General features: G+C 46.9%; 1 protein-coding gene across 7 annotated transcripts in view; it reads left to right on the forward strand.

Moving 5' to 3' along the window:
- Positions 1-16,007, forward strand: part of PIGU (phosphatidylinositol glycan anchor biosynthesis class U) — a 103,101-nt gene that overhangs the window by 82,960 nt on the left and 4,134 nt on the right. For 4 of the 7 annotated variants that reach the window (XM_082358899.1, XM_082358896.1, XM_082358894.1 and 1 more), the window contains one exon: positions 462-604. In XM_082358899.1, coding sequence (XP_082215025.1) covers positions 462-604 — 143 coding nt within the window. Of the gene's footprint in view, positions 1-461; positions 605-1,384; positions 1,954-16,007 lie in introns of those variants that run through there. The other 3 variants (XM_082358898.1, XM_082358897.1, XM_082358895.1) reach the window with 1 other exon arrangement.

Below are 16,007 nucleotides of genomic sequence, written 5' to 3' on the forward strand. Positions count from 1 at the left end.
GAAAATGTATTCCTAAGACCCAGGGCTGTGGCACCATGGAGATACTGAGAGGTTCATGCTGCCATTTCCATCCATGATTCACTGGTCAGATAGCACCCTGCTTGGGGTCAGGAGAGGAGTTACTCTTGGACACCCCAGGATTGGGGGTTAGAGGGCAGTGTCTTGCTGAAGCGCCTCCTTGCAGTGCCCAGAGGCATTCACAGCGTTGCCGACTAGCCAGCCGAGCCCACAGTGGGAGGTAGAGTCCAAATCTAGGACCTCTCGCCAGCTTTGGGTGTGAGGAGCCATTGCCAAGGGTCTGAGGTCTGCATCTTGGCGCCCCGGTGCCTCTGAGTTTGTGTGTGTTGGGGAGGGGCTACACCACGCTTTTCATGGGCCACTGTGTCCTGCAGGGCCGTCACTGCCAGGAAAGGGCCCCAGTGAGAGTCAGCACTGGGCTAACTGACCGTCTGTCTTTGCAGTCCTGCGAAACATATTTGTCCTCGCCTGCATCATCATCGCCTGCTCCCTGCTCTTCCCTGTCCTGTGGCACCTCTGGATTTATGCAGGAAGTGCCAACTCCAATTTCTTTTATGCCATCACACTGACCTTCAACGTTGGGCAGGTAAGAGTCAAGGGCAGCACAGGGACAGGGATTCATTTTGTAGCCTCAGACATTCGACCTGGGCCCTGGGTTCTGCCAAATAGGGTTTTGGATGAGAATGAGGTCCCATAGAGAAGGTAGGGCAGTGAGAGCAGCAGGGGAAGCTGAATTTGGCTAACGTTTATTGCCCTGAATTCTCACAGCAAGCCTGTGAGACAGTGTTACCCGTATTTTACAAATGGGAACCAAGGCTCACAGAGGTTGTCGATTGCCCAAGGTCATTGGAGGAGCCAAGAACCAAATTCAGAAGAAAGCTCAGTTTCTGAGGCCACCCCCTTTCTGTAATTGCCTGGGCTGCGCGGCCCCTGGAGTGAGTGCAGCGTGCGAGGGCTCGGGGAGGACAGGCAAAGGGGAGGGGAGACCTTCCAGACTTTGGAGCAGCAAGAGCAAAGGCAGAGATGAGAAATAGTTTGATCTAGCTGCTGGGTACGTCTGGAGCAGAAACTGTGCAGCTGGGAGTAGCAGGAGGGGGTCCCAGAATGAGAAGTACCAGCAAGGAGCTCCGACCCTCCTCTGGTCCAGGGAGAGCCTCTCCCTTGGTGCCATAGGACAGTGGTTCTCAGCATCAGAATCACTGGGGGTAGCTTGTTAAAAAATGCAGATTCCCTGTTAATATGTTTTAAATCCTGTGGTTATGTTACAACTGTCACAATTACATGGCTTTGATTGTTAAAAAAAAAAAAGCGCAGATTCCCTGATCCTGCTCCCAGGCACAATGATTGGAATTTGTGTTTTTAACAGGCTCTCCAGAGATTCTGTTGCAGGTGGTTTAGCAAACTTCTCTGAAGTCCCCTCATCCACTGTGCTGCGTTCCCTCATGTCAGCTCTGTCCTAATTGTCGAGTCAAGGTCTTATGAGAATCACTTGTACCGTTTACCATTTCAATTGTCATTGGCACAGCCTGGCATTTCCTGTGCATAATGGACGGGATGGGAAGCAAGGCTCGCCTGAAAGACCAGTGATGCCAGGGAATAATCCCCAGGGAGATTCTTGCCTCCAAGGTTAGCTGCTGGGAAAAAAGAAGGGAGTTAGGGCTCTTGCAATGACTGATGGGTCTGGTATTTCCTGCATGGACATTTCTGGACAACTAATGTCCAGTCCAGCTATTTATCTTGGTTTGTGCACAGCAGGAAGAGAGATGGAGGAGGGCGCTGTAGCCTGGATAGGACCAGGCCAGGGGGTCTGTTCTGCTGTCACACACACAGGTTACTGATGGCAGATGCTCAGCCCCTCCTACCTGTGTCCACGCAAACAGAAATCTGCAGGATGCAACTTAGTACCTTGAATAAATCCAAAAGGTTGTTCTGGCTCTTCTGTCTTGCTGAAATCCCCTTACTTTTCCTTTGAAAGTGATGACTGGCATGTGAGGGCATTGGGCCTGCCCTGGGCCTCTGGGCAGCTTGGCGAGCTCCACTGAAATAGTCCACAGCTTGCTGTCAGGTCATGAGTGTTGAGTGTGGGTCAGGAATACAAGTTGCAGTGATTAGGAAGTATCCATGGAACTTGCCAGATAACAGCTTTTTTACCTAGGGCTGCCTTTATGTGAAAAGGCTTTCTGAAATTGGCATGAGAGATGTTTGCAAGTTAGTTGTCAGGTGCCATCAAAGGCAGGAGAAAAAAAAAAGGCAGGAGAAACTGAATTGTTGGAAAAAGGGGGATGGGGCTGGGGGTGGGGACCAAGGGCAAGTAGATGGAGGGTTTTAGTGGCTGAGCTATAGAGAAAAACCAAGTTGATCTCTTGGCATTGTCCTTTATCTTTTTCAAAAATCTCTTTAAAATGTATTTTTAATCATACAAATAACACATGAATTCATTATTGCCAGGGAAAAGAAGTCAAACAAAATAGAAGCATATGGAATGAAAAGTAAAGATTCGCCTGGGTACCATACCTTTCCACCCTAGGGCAGATGTGATCGTTAGAATCGGTTTGGTCTGTGTCTTTGCAGACTTCCTCTGTGCGTTTACAGACAGCTGAGTCCATATGCGAACACAAAGACATCCCACTCTAAGTACTGTTCTTTGACTTGCTGTTTTTCACTTAATGATCTCACCTTGAGATCATTTTTTTTAACAGCTCTGTGATATCCCTCCTGTGGTAGGATGTCCTGTGATTTTTATGACTGGGTAGGCCACTACTGATAGACATTGAGGTTGCTTCTGGTGATTTCACTATTATAAATGGAAGAGCCCTGCATATCCCTCCACATACTCTTGTATACACATGCCAGTATTTTCTCAGATAGATTCCAGGTGGTGGGATTTGCTGGGTCAGAGGGCATAAGCATTGTACGTTTTGGCAGATTTTGCCAAGTTGCCCTTCAGACAGGTCATACCAGCCTCCAGACCTCCCAGCAGCGGGCCAGGTGCCTATAAGCTGGCAGTTTGTTCAGACATCCAGCACACCTGTGTCATCGGCCTGCTCGGGTCTGGCTTTGTGCTCTGAGCCAGAGACAATTCTGTTGGGTCAAATGCTTTCTGGGACTGCTGGCTTTGGTCTTTGTTGCTGCTGCTGCCAGATCACTAAAGGGGTATATCAGAGAGGGGCACTTACTCACCAAGGCAGTCACTCAAGTCACATCCTCGTCCTGGAGCATTAACTGAGCTAGAAGAGCACCCCTCATCATGAGGGTTATACTACCCCAGCCCTCCGGCCTGTTGGGAGCCACAGAGTGCAAATAGACATTTAGAATTTTAGTTAAATGTCACCTCCCCAGAGAGACCTTCTTTGGGGTTTCCCCACCCCACGGTCTGTTTCTTTGCCTCCTATCTGTTTCCTTCACAGCACTTACCCAATTTGCAACTCCACATTATTTACCTGCTTCTCTCTCTGCCTCTCCCACTAGCGTGTGAGCTTCATGAAGGCACAGATCCGCCTCTCCTACCCACTGCAGGGTCCCCAACCACCTGATCAGTGCTTGGCACAGAGCAGTTGTTTAGCAAATATTTGTGGAATGATTGAATGAACCAAAGAGAGCCAGGGAGAACATCATGTGATTAATGGCCAAATGTGGAGAGTGTAACCGCTGGAGGAATCCAGAGGCAACAAGATCACCTTCCCTGTTGAGTGGTCAGAGAAAGCCATAGGGATGAGGAATAGGAGCTGGGCCTTCTAGACTCAGAGAGGGGAAGGGAGAGAGGGTCTAGGAAGTGGGCAGGATGGGGGCCAAGTCACCCCTACTGGCTAATGTCAAGGGATGGCAGCTCTGTCCCCAACCTTTCTCTCACTTCTGCCAGAACCTGGTCTCTTTGGCCAGTGAAGCCCCTGCATGTCATCCACAGCCCAATCCAGCGCAGCTTCCGTCTAACCTACAGTCATTGCTTCCGGTGAGGCGTGTGGCGCTCAGAGTGTGTCCTCAAGCCCCACAGCCTGCTCTTCTCAGCTCTTCTAGCTGCAGCGGTGCCTTTTAGTCACCTGGTCCTTATTCTCCCCTCCCTGGACAAGACAGATCAGAGCTGTCCTGGGAATCAGATGAGTACAGATTTTCAGCAGGCGTCCAGAGTCAGGCTCATCATTGCTGGGTCCGCAGCTGAATGTAGAGAACATCTCGGCCCGGAGATTTTAAGTCCTGCTCTGTTTGAGTCGGTCAGTTCCGTGCTTCATAATAGAAAAAATCATCAGTAATTTTTAATGACAGTGGCAGGTAAACCAGTGACTTAGGCCCCATCCTTCCTCTGGGGCCATTAAATATTTTTCTGTGCTTGTGGCACAGATCATTTGCTAATTATAATTGTGCCTGAGAGTCAGTAACCAGGAAATGACAACAGTAAACCATCCATAGATGCATAGGGTGTGTGTGTCTCACACGTACATGTGAGAGAGAGAAGGAGAAGGCAGGATTAGATGGATTGGTTGACCGTGGTCCCCCCCCCAACTCCGTCACTGCGTGACCTTCAGCAAGTGATTGAACCTCTCAGGGTTGCAGGTGATAACCCCACCTCTCGGGGGTAAGAGGATTTGTGTGTTGACACATGTTGACATGGGAAGTAGCTTGAGCAACGTGCTCGTCAAATACCCAGAGCAAATTCCTAAGGAAACATTCAGGCCTGGAAACCGAGGGAAGGAGAACAATCCTCCTCATCTTTTTTTTTTTAAACCCTTTTCTTCTGCACGTCAGAGACCAGCAGAAAGATAATGGTCATCTAGGATTAGATGTAAACAAAAAGGAATGTTTAAAATTTAGCTTTATTAAGAGTAAGGTAAAATGTCCCACTTACCCTAATTCAAGTTAAAAACAGGTAACATAAGGAAATCTTTCCCTAAACTTATAATTAATAGTGGCTCATGTTTAAAGAACTCTTACTAGGGACCAGGCCCATGTGATCCCTTTAATCTTTTGGATCCTGTGCTTGTCCAGCCTTCTGGACCTTTCCTTGTGTGTTGACGTGACCTCGTCTGCTCATGGAGGAGGAGTTTTATCTGTGTGTGTGCTTTATTGTTGGCAGCATGATGAAAGTATGACTTTTTTTCCTTTTAATGGAACATCTCCATGCTCTCTCCTTGTTGGAACATGAGAGGAAGCTCCTTCCTGTTTCAGTCCTGCATGTGCAGACTCACCACACCTGATGTAGCTACTCCCCTACTGACAGCCCTTCAAGTTGTTTTCCTTTTTTTTATGATGATGTAGAATTGACTTAATCCTCATAACAGCCCTCTGAGGGAGGCACTGCTATTATCATCTCAGATGCGAATGAAGCAGCTGAGGCTGGGAAGTCACGCAGTTGCGGAGCGGTGTGTTTATTGATACCCTGTTTCTTGTGCCCTCTCAGTAGACTGTGGGTTCCACTGGGGCAGCCCCCAGGCCTGTCTTGTTCACGACTGTATCCCCAACACCCAGAAGAAAGGAATGACCAGAAACCACAATTTCTAACCAATGATCTCACACAAAATTGCACATAGACCGTGACCTCCCAGTTCCAGTCTCTGTGTTGGTCAGAGCTGGGCCTGTGGCAGGTCCTCCTGCTGGATTCCTGGGGGGTCAGAGCCAGAACCCCCTTCCACTCTCATCCAGGCCCCAAGAGCCCCACTCCTGCTCATGTCTGCCTCCAAAACAGACTCCCTGGTGGCTCCCCTCTGCTCTTCCCAGCAGGGCCTGGATCGCTCCACAAGCTGCTGCCTCCTCACTCCCGACCCCGTCCTTGTGGTGCAGACCCATAGATACTGGGCTGGCCCTGCTTTGGCTGTTCTGCCCTGAGGTCTGGGCACCAACCCTCTGGCACGTTGGGCCCCGCTCAGGACTTGCTCGTTCACTCCAGCACAAGTGAAACCGCAGTCGTGTCTCCTGGAATTACGTCTCCATTAGCCTGGTGTGTCATTCTCGGGAAGGGACCAGTGAGGAAATGCGTGGGGACGTGTTGGGCAGATCGCTAGTGATTCAGTGGCGTGGAGCCCGCATTTGTGGACAGACAGGGGGTAATTTCAGGTTCATTCCCGTGGGTTGTGTATGGCCCTAGCTGGAAGATTTGTTCCTCCTGACATGAGGTGCCAGTGGCCCAGGCTGGAACACTCGTCCTCATCCAGCTGGTTGTGCATGTTTGCTTTGCTTTTCTTAGCTGGTGGCATTTTGTCGAGGTCTTAGTTCATTCCTTTGTCCCTCCCGTCCTCAGACTTTTAGCTCAGCACTCAGCATCCCAAGCTTGTCTCTCCCAGGCCCTTCCCAACTCCCTCTCCTACCCCCACAGCAAGAGTGACGTGAAAAGCCCAAGCTAAACACAGGGGGTCAAGGCCAGCAGGAAGGCCTGGGCTTCAGTGGCCCGAACTCCACAATGACTCTCAGCCCCATCCCTGCCCAGCTCACTGGATCTCAGGCGAGTCACATAACTCCTTGGACCTCATTTATGGATTTGCAAATATTGGTTTGGCCAAAAAGTTCGTTCGGGTTTTTAGGCACTCTGCTAGGGGTGAATGAGACACAGTCCTGCTTCCAAGGAGCTCACCATCTGTGGGAGAGAAAGAAAAGGAAACAGGCAGGGCCAGGGCAGCGTGATCGTGCTATAAACGGGGTAAACTCGGCCTGGGGAGCTCAGAGCTGGCGGTTACGGAAGCTTCGGGGGCGGGGGGAGGCAGCCTCTAAGTGGAGTCCTGAGGGACGTGTAGGGTCAAACCAGGTTCTAGGTGGTAAGACTTGGGGGTGAGAGAGCCCGTGAGTGAGCTGGTGTGGAAGGCAGTTCTGTAGGACGGGCACATGCCACCGGATAGGGAATGAGGCCATTTCAGGACAACAGTGGTCAGAGCCACAAGGCCCTCATGGGCCTCGTTGTGCTGAGGACCAGGCTGAGCTTTCGGTTTTAAGTGAAGACAACTGAGATCAGATTCATGCTCTGGGACTTCCCTGGCGGTCCAGTGGTTAAGACTCTGTGCTCCCAATGCAGGGGGCCCGGGTTCCATCCCTGGTCGGAGATCCCACCTGCTGCACAGTGCTGCCAAAAAACAATAAAGATTCATGCTCTGCAAACCTCCCTCTGCCAGGAGGGGAAGAGGTCAGGGCTTTGAGCTGGAACCTGGAGCACAGGGGGGAGGCTGTTTGAACCTGGTGAGAGGGGCTGGTAGCCTCTGTTTCCTCAGCCTAGAAGGGTGGTTGTGAGTGGGGAGTATGGAAGTGAGTGGGGAAAACTTGTATGAATTGAAAAGTGCCACCTAGATGATAATTGCCTTCATAGCCAGCTATGATCTTACTTTGCGACCTCCCAGACCCTGAGGCTGAGATCTAGTGATTTCCCTATTATTTTGCATCTTTAGAGCTAGAGAGTGGAGGTCTGTTTCTCCACCATCTCCTCGCACGCATGTCCATTCAGGCCTGAGTTGGCAAGTCACACCAAAGCCCCATCCAGCTCCACAGGTCAGCCGTCAGCCCCACTTGCTCCCAGTTTCCTAGATCCCAGGCAGCAAAGGGCAGAGGATGCAGCACTCTGATTGCCAGTGGTGACAACCACGTGAGTTCTCCCAGTCGTGGGCTGTCAAGTGTCAGCATCTCCAACACAAGCAAGAGACCGGGGGAACCGGGACATGCCTGGGGAGACAGCACCTGCTTCTCCAGGGCCCTGCAGCCCAGGGGCCAGTGTCGGCCGTGGCTGTGATCCCGAGCCCTGTGGCTTCTAGACACACTGCATTAACAGCCTTGCTAGCTCTGTTGTCTCGGACGCTTGTTTCGCCTTTTCTCAAGAAACTCTCTCTCCTTGGCTAAGTGACAGAGGGTGGATACGAAGCGTGAGCATGGGGCCGTAGCAGGACTCGGCAGTGTGGGTACAGACCCCTGAGAAGGGCGTGGGGGTCAAGGGAAGGGCTAGGCTCCGGGCCTCACACAGGCAGGATGGGCACTGCAGCCTAAACGTGGTCACTTACTCCTGGGTGACCCTGGGCAAGACCCTAACCTCTGAGTTTGCTCATCTCGAAGTGGGGCTTATGAGCCCTACCCCAGGGTGTTGTGAAGATTCAGTGATGTGCTTTTTGTTAAGGGACCCGGCCCAGGGCAGATCCTCAGATGTTGGTTTCTCCATCTCTCCTCACTCCCACCCTGTGGTGGAGCGTGTTCTGACCATTTCATTCCACTTCTGATCTACCCCTCTCTGTCCCTGGCCACCCTTTTATCAGCTGCCCCATTAAATCTTCATCTTCTGGGAATTCCCTGGTGGTCCAGTGGTTAGGACGCGGCGCTTTCACTGCCAGGGCCTGGGCTCGATCCCTAGTCAGGGAACTAAGATCCTGCAAGCTGCACAGTGTGGTCAAAAAATAAATAAATCTTCATCTTCGTCATGGCCCCAAGGGGAGCCTGGAGCCCTCATGGCTGCCAGTGAGAGGAATGTGGTCTGACTGAGCCCTGGGAGGGGATCAGCAAACTGCTCCCAAGACGCCAGCCCCATGCTGGGTCTGGGGCCACAGAGCTGGAGCAGATGCCACCCCATTTGGTGGGGAGGCCAATGGGAAGTGACTTCGCTTCAGGGGTCGCATAACTGAGTGTGGAGTCGGGGAAGACTCTGGGTGTGGGAGATGGCGATCTTGCCTCTCCAGGGATGAGAAGGAGCCCTTTGCGGGAAGGGTCGTCCCAGCCTGCGGGCAGGGCATGGGCAGAGGCACCAAGGTGTGGCTACACAGCTTTTGCAGGACCAGGCTGCGTTCAGGGCTACGGGGACCCGCAGGTGTGGCGCAGGGAGAGGGGAGCACTGGAGGCTGCTGAGCGGGCAAGTGACGGGCTCTCGTGGTGTGTGTGTGTGTGTGTGTGTGTGTGTGTGTGTGTGTGTGTGTGTGTGTGTGTGTGTGTGTGTGTGTGTGTGTGGACGATCCCTCAGGGACCAGGAGGATGAGGGAGGCCTTTGAGCAAGAGGGGGCAGTGGGAGGGAGAAAAGGGGGCTGAGCTGGAATTCTGAGGAGGGGAATTGGTGGAACCTGGTGGCTGATGGCGATAGAGAGGCCGAAGGGCTCAGCCACTGTCGGTGAGGGCAGCTTTGAAGAATGGGCTGCTCCGAAAGTATCCCTAGAGTAGGGAGGCTGTCCAGCAGTGTGGGTAAGCGTGCAGTGTCTGATGCCAGATGGTCTGGGTTCAAAGCCTGCCTCTGACACTTGCTGGTTGTACGACTTTGGGCAAATTACTTGAAGAACCTTTGTTTCTTCATCTATAAGATGGAATAATTATAATGTACCTATTGTGAAGGTTTATTGCAAGGATTAACTGTTTTAACACATGTAAAGTGCTTAAATTAATGCCTGAGTATTATCAGCATTTTTATTAATAAGAAGAAAATGTAATAATGGACAGCATTTATCAGAGCTAGGTGTTTTTCTCTTTTCTCTCAGAGACCGACCATTAGAGTTATAACTACTAACTACCCTAGAAAGCATTTAGTCCCTAAATCATGTAATTTTCACTTTCATATAATAAACTGAAAATTCTACAACTAGGTTTGCTTTGTGTTGTTTTGTTTTTTTGTTTTCTTTTTTTTGGCCTCACCGCTTGGCTTGCAGGATCTCAGTTCCCTGACTAGGGATTGAACCCGGGCCTCGGCAGTAAAAGAGCCAAATTCTAACCACTAGGCCACCAGGGAACTCCCCACAACTAGGTTTTTTTATACCATAAAAACATTTTTCACTTTTGTTTTCAAATTAAAACCATTAAAAGATTAAAAAAATAAAATAAAGAATGGGCTGCTCTTCAGGTCTCTGAAAGCACAGAGGGACAGAGCAAGGACTAGGGGAGCCATCATTGTAAGTAATAAACTAGAGTTTATCACTCATTTTACAGATGAGGAAAATGCTGCTTAGGGAAGGGGAAGTGACTTATACAGGGTCACACAGCCACTAACTTGCCCATGCTATTTCCACTGCTTCTTTCCCAACTTTCCCTGCCCAGATTGGGCAAAGTAGTGCTGAGTCTGCAGATGCTGTGTTGGCTGAATCCCAGGGCCTCTGGGAAATCCTTTCTCCTCAACACAAATGGAAAGCCTCTAGGTCAGAAGAGGTTGTCTCAGCCAGCCTGTGACCGCTAGGGACTTCCCTCCGAGAGAGTGAAACCTCCTCAAGACCAGTGTGTCCCCAAGATGCCCTTTCCCTGGGGACAGGGGCAGGGCACCAACTCAGGACTAGTGACTTTCGGTTCCAGACAGACCAAGCCAGCACGCAGGGCTCTTTCCTTCCATGCCACCCTCCCCTGATACTTTATTATGAAAAGGTTCACACACACAGCAAGGTTGAAAGATTTAACCTTGAACACCTGTATACCTACGACTTAGACTCCACCATTCACATTTTACTATACTTGGATAATCACAAATTATCCATTTCTCAATCCATCTTATTTTTGTAATGTACTTCAAAGTGAAGTATACACATCAGTACATTTCCTGTCAGATATGTCGGTATGTATATCATTAACCAGAGCTCCGTATTTACTTATATTTTTCTTATGTGAAATTTGTATACAGTGAAAAACACAATGTTTTTCATTTTTTAATTGAAGTATAGTTGATTTACAATGTTCTTTTAATTTCTGCTGTACAGCAAAGTGATTCAGTTTTACATATATATATACTTTTTTTTTTGGCCGCTGTGCAGCATACGGGATCTTAGTTCCCTGACCAGGGATCAAACCCATGCCCCCTGCAATAGAAACACAGAATCTTAACCACTGGAACACCAGGGAAGTCCCTACATTCTTTTTTTATATTCTTTTCCAATATGGTTTATCACAGGATATTGAATATAGTTCCCTGTGCTATACAGTAGAACCTTGTTCATTCACTCTATATATAATAGTTTGCATCTGCTAGTCCCAAACTCCCAATCCATCCCTCCCCCACCTCCCCCCCCTTGGCAACTACAAGTCTGTTTTCTATGTCTGTGAGTCTGTTTCTGTTTTGTAGATAAGTTCATTTGTGTCATATTTTAGATTCCACATATAAGTGATATATGGTATTTGCCTTTCTCTTTCTGACTTACAAATGGGTATTATTTCGTTCTTTTTTATGGCTAAGTAGTATTCCATCGTGTGTGTGTGTGTGTGTGTGTGTGTGTGTGTGTGTGTGTGTGTGTGTGTACATATATATATGTATATACCACATCTTCTTTATCCATTCATCTGTCGATGGACATTTAGATTGTTTCCATGTCTTGGCTATTGTGAACAGTGCTGCTGTGAACATAGGGGAGTGTGTATCTTTTTTTTTTTTAACATCTTTATTGGAGTATAATTGCTTTACAATGGTGTGTTAGTTTTGTGCTGTATAACAACATGAATCAGCTATATGTATACATATATCCCCATATCCCCTCCCTCTTGAGCCTCCCCCCTACCCTCCCTATCCCAACCCTCTAGGTGGTCACAAAGCACTGAGCTGATCTCCGTGTGCTACGCAGCTGCTTCCCACTAGTTATCTATTTTACATTTGGTAGTGTATATATGTCAGTGCTACTCTCTCACTTCGTCCCAGCTTACCCTTCCCCCTCCCCGTGTCCTCAAGTCCATTCTCTATGTCTGTGTCTTTATTCCTGTCCTGCCCCTAGGTTCATCAGAACCTTTTTTTTTTTTTGATTCCATGTATGTGTGTTAGCATATGGTATTTTTTTCTCTTTCTGACTTACTTCACTCTGTATGACAGACTCTAGGTCCATCCACCTCACTACAAATAACTCAGTTTTGTTTCTTTTTATGGCTGAGTAATATTCCATTGTATATATGTGGCACATCTTCTTTATCCATTCATCTGTCGATGGACACTTAGGTTGCTTCCATGTCCTGGCTATTGTAAATAGTGCTGCAATGAACATTATGGTACATGTCTCTTTTTTTGTTGTTGTTAGAAAAACATTTATTAAATAATTTAAAAATCTGCCTGTTTGATTTGAATCTTATTCAAATATGTAGTTTTCCCTGGGCACCCATTCAACTACATGTATTACTTGCACTTAGGTCTGGTTGACTGAAAGAATCAGAGTGGAGGATGGAAGAGGAGGCAGTGATGTAAACAAAACAGAATGTTAGGTCTCCCTCAAATAAATATCTGAGTAGGTGGTCCAAAGTTGGTATCATGTTCCATAGTATCAGGAACTCAAGCTCCTTATTTCTCATCGTTTTAGAAAGCATGGCTCCAATGGTCTAAATGGTAACATTTACAACTGAGGTGATTTGGTTGGAGAACAGCTAACACTTCACACATGCTGTCTCATAAGGAAGTTTCCCAGAGGCTGCCACATGACATTTCTGCTTAGACTCCACTGGCCAAAACTTACTCACTAATTGCAAAGGAGCTTGGGAGATACAGTAAGCATTTATTTGGTAGTACTTCCCATATGGCAATCACTGCTCTTAACTCCAGTGATCCACTGTTCTGATAACAGATCTGTTCTCTCTTTTTCTCTTTTTCTTTTATAAATTTATTTATTTATTTATTTTTGGCTGTGTTGGGTCTTTGTTGCTGTGTGCAGGCTTTCTCTAGTTGCGGTGAGCGGGGGCTACTCTTCGTTGCAGTGTGCTGGCTTCTCATTGCGGTGGCTTCTCTTGTTACGGAGCATGGACTCTAGGCACGTGGGCTCCAGTAGTTGTGGCACTCAGGCTCAGTAGTTGTGGTTCGTGGGCTCTAGAGCGCAGGCTCAGTAGTTGTGGCACATGGGTTTATTTGCTCTGCGGCATGTGGGATCTTCCTGGACCAGGGCTCAAACCTGTGTCCCCTGCACTGGCAGATGGATTCTTTTTTTTTTTTTTTTAACATCTTTATTGGAGTATAATTGCTTTACAATGGTGTGTTAGTTTCTGCTTTATAACAAAGTGAATCAGCTATACATATACATATATCCCCATATCTCTTCCCTCTTGCATCTCCCTCCCTATCCCACCCCTCTAGGTGGTCACAAACACCGAGCTGATCTCCCTGTGCTATGTGGCTGCTTCCCACTAGCCATCGGTTTTACATTTGGTAGTGTATATATGTCCATGCCACTCTCTCACTTTGTCCCAGCTTACCCTTCCCCCTCCCCATGTCCTCAAGTCCATTCTCTAGTAGGTCTGTGTCTTTATTCCCGTCCTGCCTCTAGGTTCTTCATGACGATTTTTTTTTTTAGATTCCATATATATGTGTTAGCATACGGTATTTGTTTTTCTCTTTCTGACTTACTTCACTCTGTATGACAGACTCTAGGTCCATCCACCTCACTATAAATAACTCGATTTCATGTCTTTTTATGGCTGAGTAATATTCCATTGTATATATGTGCCACATCTTCTTTATCCATTCATCTGTTGATGGACACTTAGGTTGCTTCCATGTCCTGGCTATCGTAAGTAGAGCTGCAATGAACATTGTGGTACATGTCTCTTTTGGAATTATGGTTTTCTCAGGGTATATGCCCAGTAGTGGGATTGCTGGGTCATATGGTAGTTCTATTTTTAGTTTTTTAAGGAACCTACATACTGTTCTCCACAGTGGCTGTATCAATTTACATTCCCACCAACAGTGCAGGAGGGTTCCCTTTCCTCCACACCCTCTCCAGCATTTATTTATTTATTTATTTATTTATTTTAAAATTTATTTATTTATTTATTTATTTATTTATGGCTGTGTTGGGTCTTCGTTTCTGCGCTAGGGCTTCCTCTAGTTGCGGCAAGTGGGGGCCACTCTTCATCGCGGTGCGCAGGCCTCTCACTATCGCAGCCTCTCTTGTTGCGGAGCACAGGCTCCAGACGCGCAGGCTCAGCAATTGTGGCTCACGGGCCTAGTCGCTCCGCGGCATGTGGGATCTTCCCAGACCAGGGCTCGAACCCGTGTCCCCTGCATTGGCAGGCAGACTCTCAACCACTGCGCCACCAGGGAAGCCCTCCAGCATTTATTGATTGTAGATTTTTTGATGATGGCCATTCTGACCAGTATGAGGTGATACCTCGTTGTGGTTTTGATTTGCATTTCTCTAATGATTAGCAATGTTGAGCATCCTTTCATGTGTTTGTTGGCCATCTGTATGTCTTCTTTCGAGAAATGTCTATTTAGGTCTTCTGCCCATTTTTGGATTGGGTTGTTTGTTTTTTTTGATAATTGAGCTGCATGAGCTGCTTGTATATTTTGGAGATTAATCCTTTGTCAGTTGCTTCGTTTGCAAATATTTTCTCCCATTCTGAGGGTTGTCTTTTCATCTTGTTTCTGGTTTCCTTTGCTGTGCAAAAGCTTTTAAGTTTCATTAGGTCCCATTTGTTTATTTTTGTTTTTTATTTCCATTTCTCTAGGAGGGGGGTCAAAAAGGATCTAGCTGTGATTTATGTCATAGAGTGTTCTGCCTATGTTTTCCTCTAAGAGTTTTATAGTGTCTGGCCTTACATTCAGGTCTTTAATCCATTTTGAGTTTATTTTTGTGTATGGTGTTAGGAAGTGTTCTAATTTCATTCTTTTACATGTAGCTGTCCAGTTTTCCCAGCACCACTTATTGAAGCGTCTGTCTTTTCTCCACTGTATATTCTTGCCTCCTTTGTCATAGATTAGTTGACCATAGGTGCGTGGGTTTATTTCTGGGCTTTCTATCTTGTTCCATTGATTTATGCTTCTGTTTTCGTGCCAGTACCATATTGTCTTGATTACTGTAGCTTTATAGTATAGTCTGAAGTCAGGGAGCCTGATTCCTCCAGCTCCGTTTTTCTTTCTCAAGATTGCTTTGGCTATTTGGGGTCTTTTGTGTTTCCATACAAATTGTGAAATTTTTTGTTCTAGTTCTGTGAAAAATGCCATTGGTAGTTTGATAGGGATTGCATTGAATCTGTAGATTGCTTTGGGTAGTATTGTCATTTTCACAATGTTGATTCTTCCAATCCAAGAACATGGTATATCTCTCCATCTGTTTGTATCATCTTTAATTTCTTTCATCAGTGTCTTATAGTTTTCTGCATACAGGTCTTTTGTTTCCTTAGGAAGGTTATTCCTAGGTATTTTATTCTTTTTGTTGCAATGGTAAATGGGAGTGTTTCCATTTCTCTTTCAGCTTTTTCATTGTTAGTGTATAGGAATGCAAGAGATTTCTGTGCATTAATTTTGTATCCTGCTACTTTACCAAATTCATTGATGAGCTCTAGTTGTTTTCTGGTAGCATCTTTAGGATTCTCTATGTATAGTATCATGTCATCTGCAAACAGTGACAGTTTTTCTTCTTCTTTTCTGATTTGGATTCCTTTTATTTCTTTTTCTTCTCTGTAGACTTTTTTTTTTTTTTTTGTAGACTTTTTAATGATGGCCATTCTGACCAGTGTGAGGTGATACCTCATTGTAGTTTTTTTTTTTTTTCTTTTTCAAATTTTCGTGTCCAGATGCATCACCTATGGATCTTGTTTTTTTTTTTTTTTTTAATAAATTTATTTATTTAATTTATTTATTTTTGGCTGTGTTGGGTCTTCGTTTCTGTGCGAGGGCTTTCTCTAGTTGCGGTGAGTGGGGGCCACTCTTCATCACGGTGCGCAGGCCTCTCACTGTCGAGGCCTCTCGTTGCGGAGCACAGGCTCCAGATGCGCAGGCTCAGTAGTTGTGGCTCACGGGCCTAGCTGCTCCGCGGCACGTGGGATCCTCCCAGACCAGGGCTCGAACCCGCGTCCCCTGCCTTAGCAGGCAGATTCTCAACCACTGCACCACCGGGGAAGCCCCTCATTGTAGTTTTGATTTGCATTTCTCTAATAATTAGCGATGTTGAGCATCTTTTCATGTGCCTTTTGGCCATCTGTATGTCTTCTTTGGAGAAATGTCTATTTAGTTCTTCTGCCCATTTTTCAATTGGGTTGTTTGTTTTTGTGTTGTTGAGTCCTATGAGCTGTTTGTATATTTTGGAAATTAAGCCCTTGTCGGTCACATCATTTGCAAATATTTTCTCCCATTCTGTAGCTTGTCTTTTCATTTTGTTTATGGTTTCCTC

Source organism: Balaenoptera borealis (genome assembly GCF_965194805.1).
Source record: "Balaenoptera borealis genome assembly, chromosome: 16".
In the NCBI taxonomy this organism is placed as follows: Eukaryota; Metazoa; Chordata; class Mammalia; order Artiodactyla; family Balaenopteridae; genus Balaenoptera; species Balaenoptera borealis.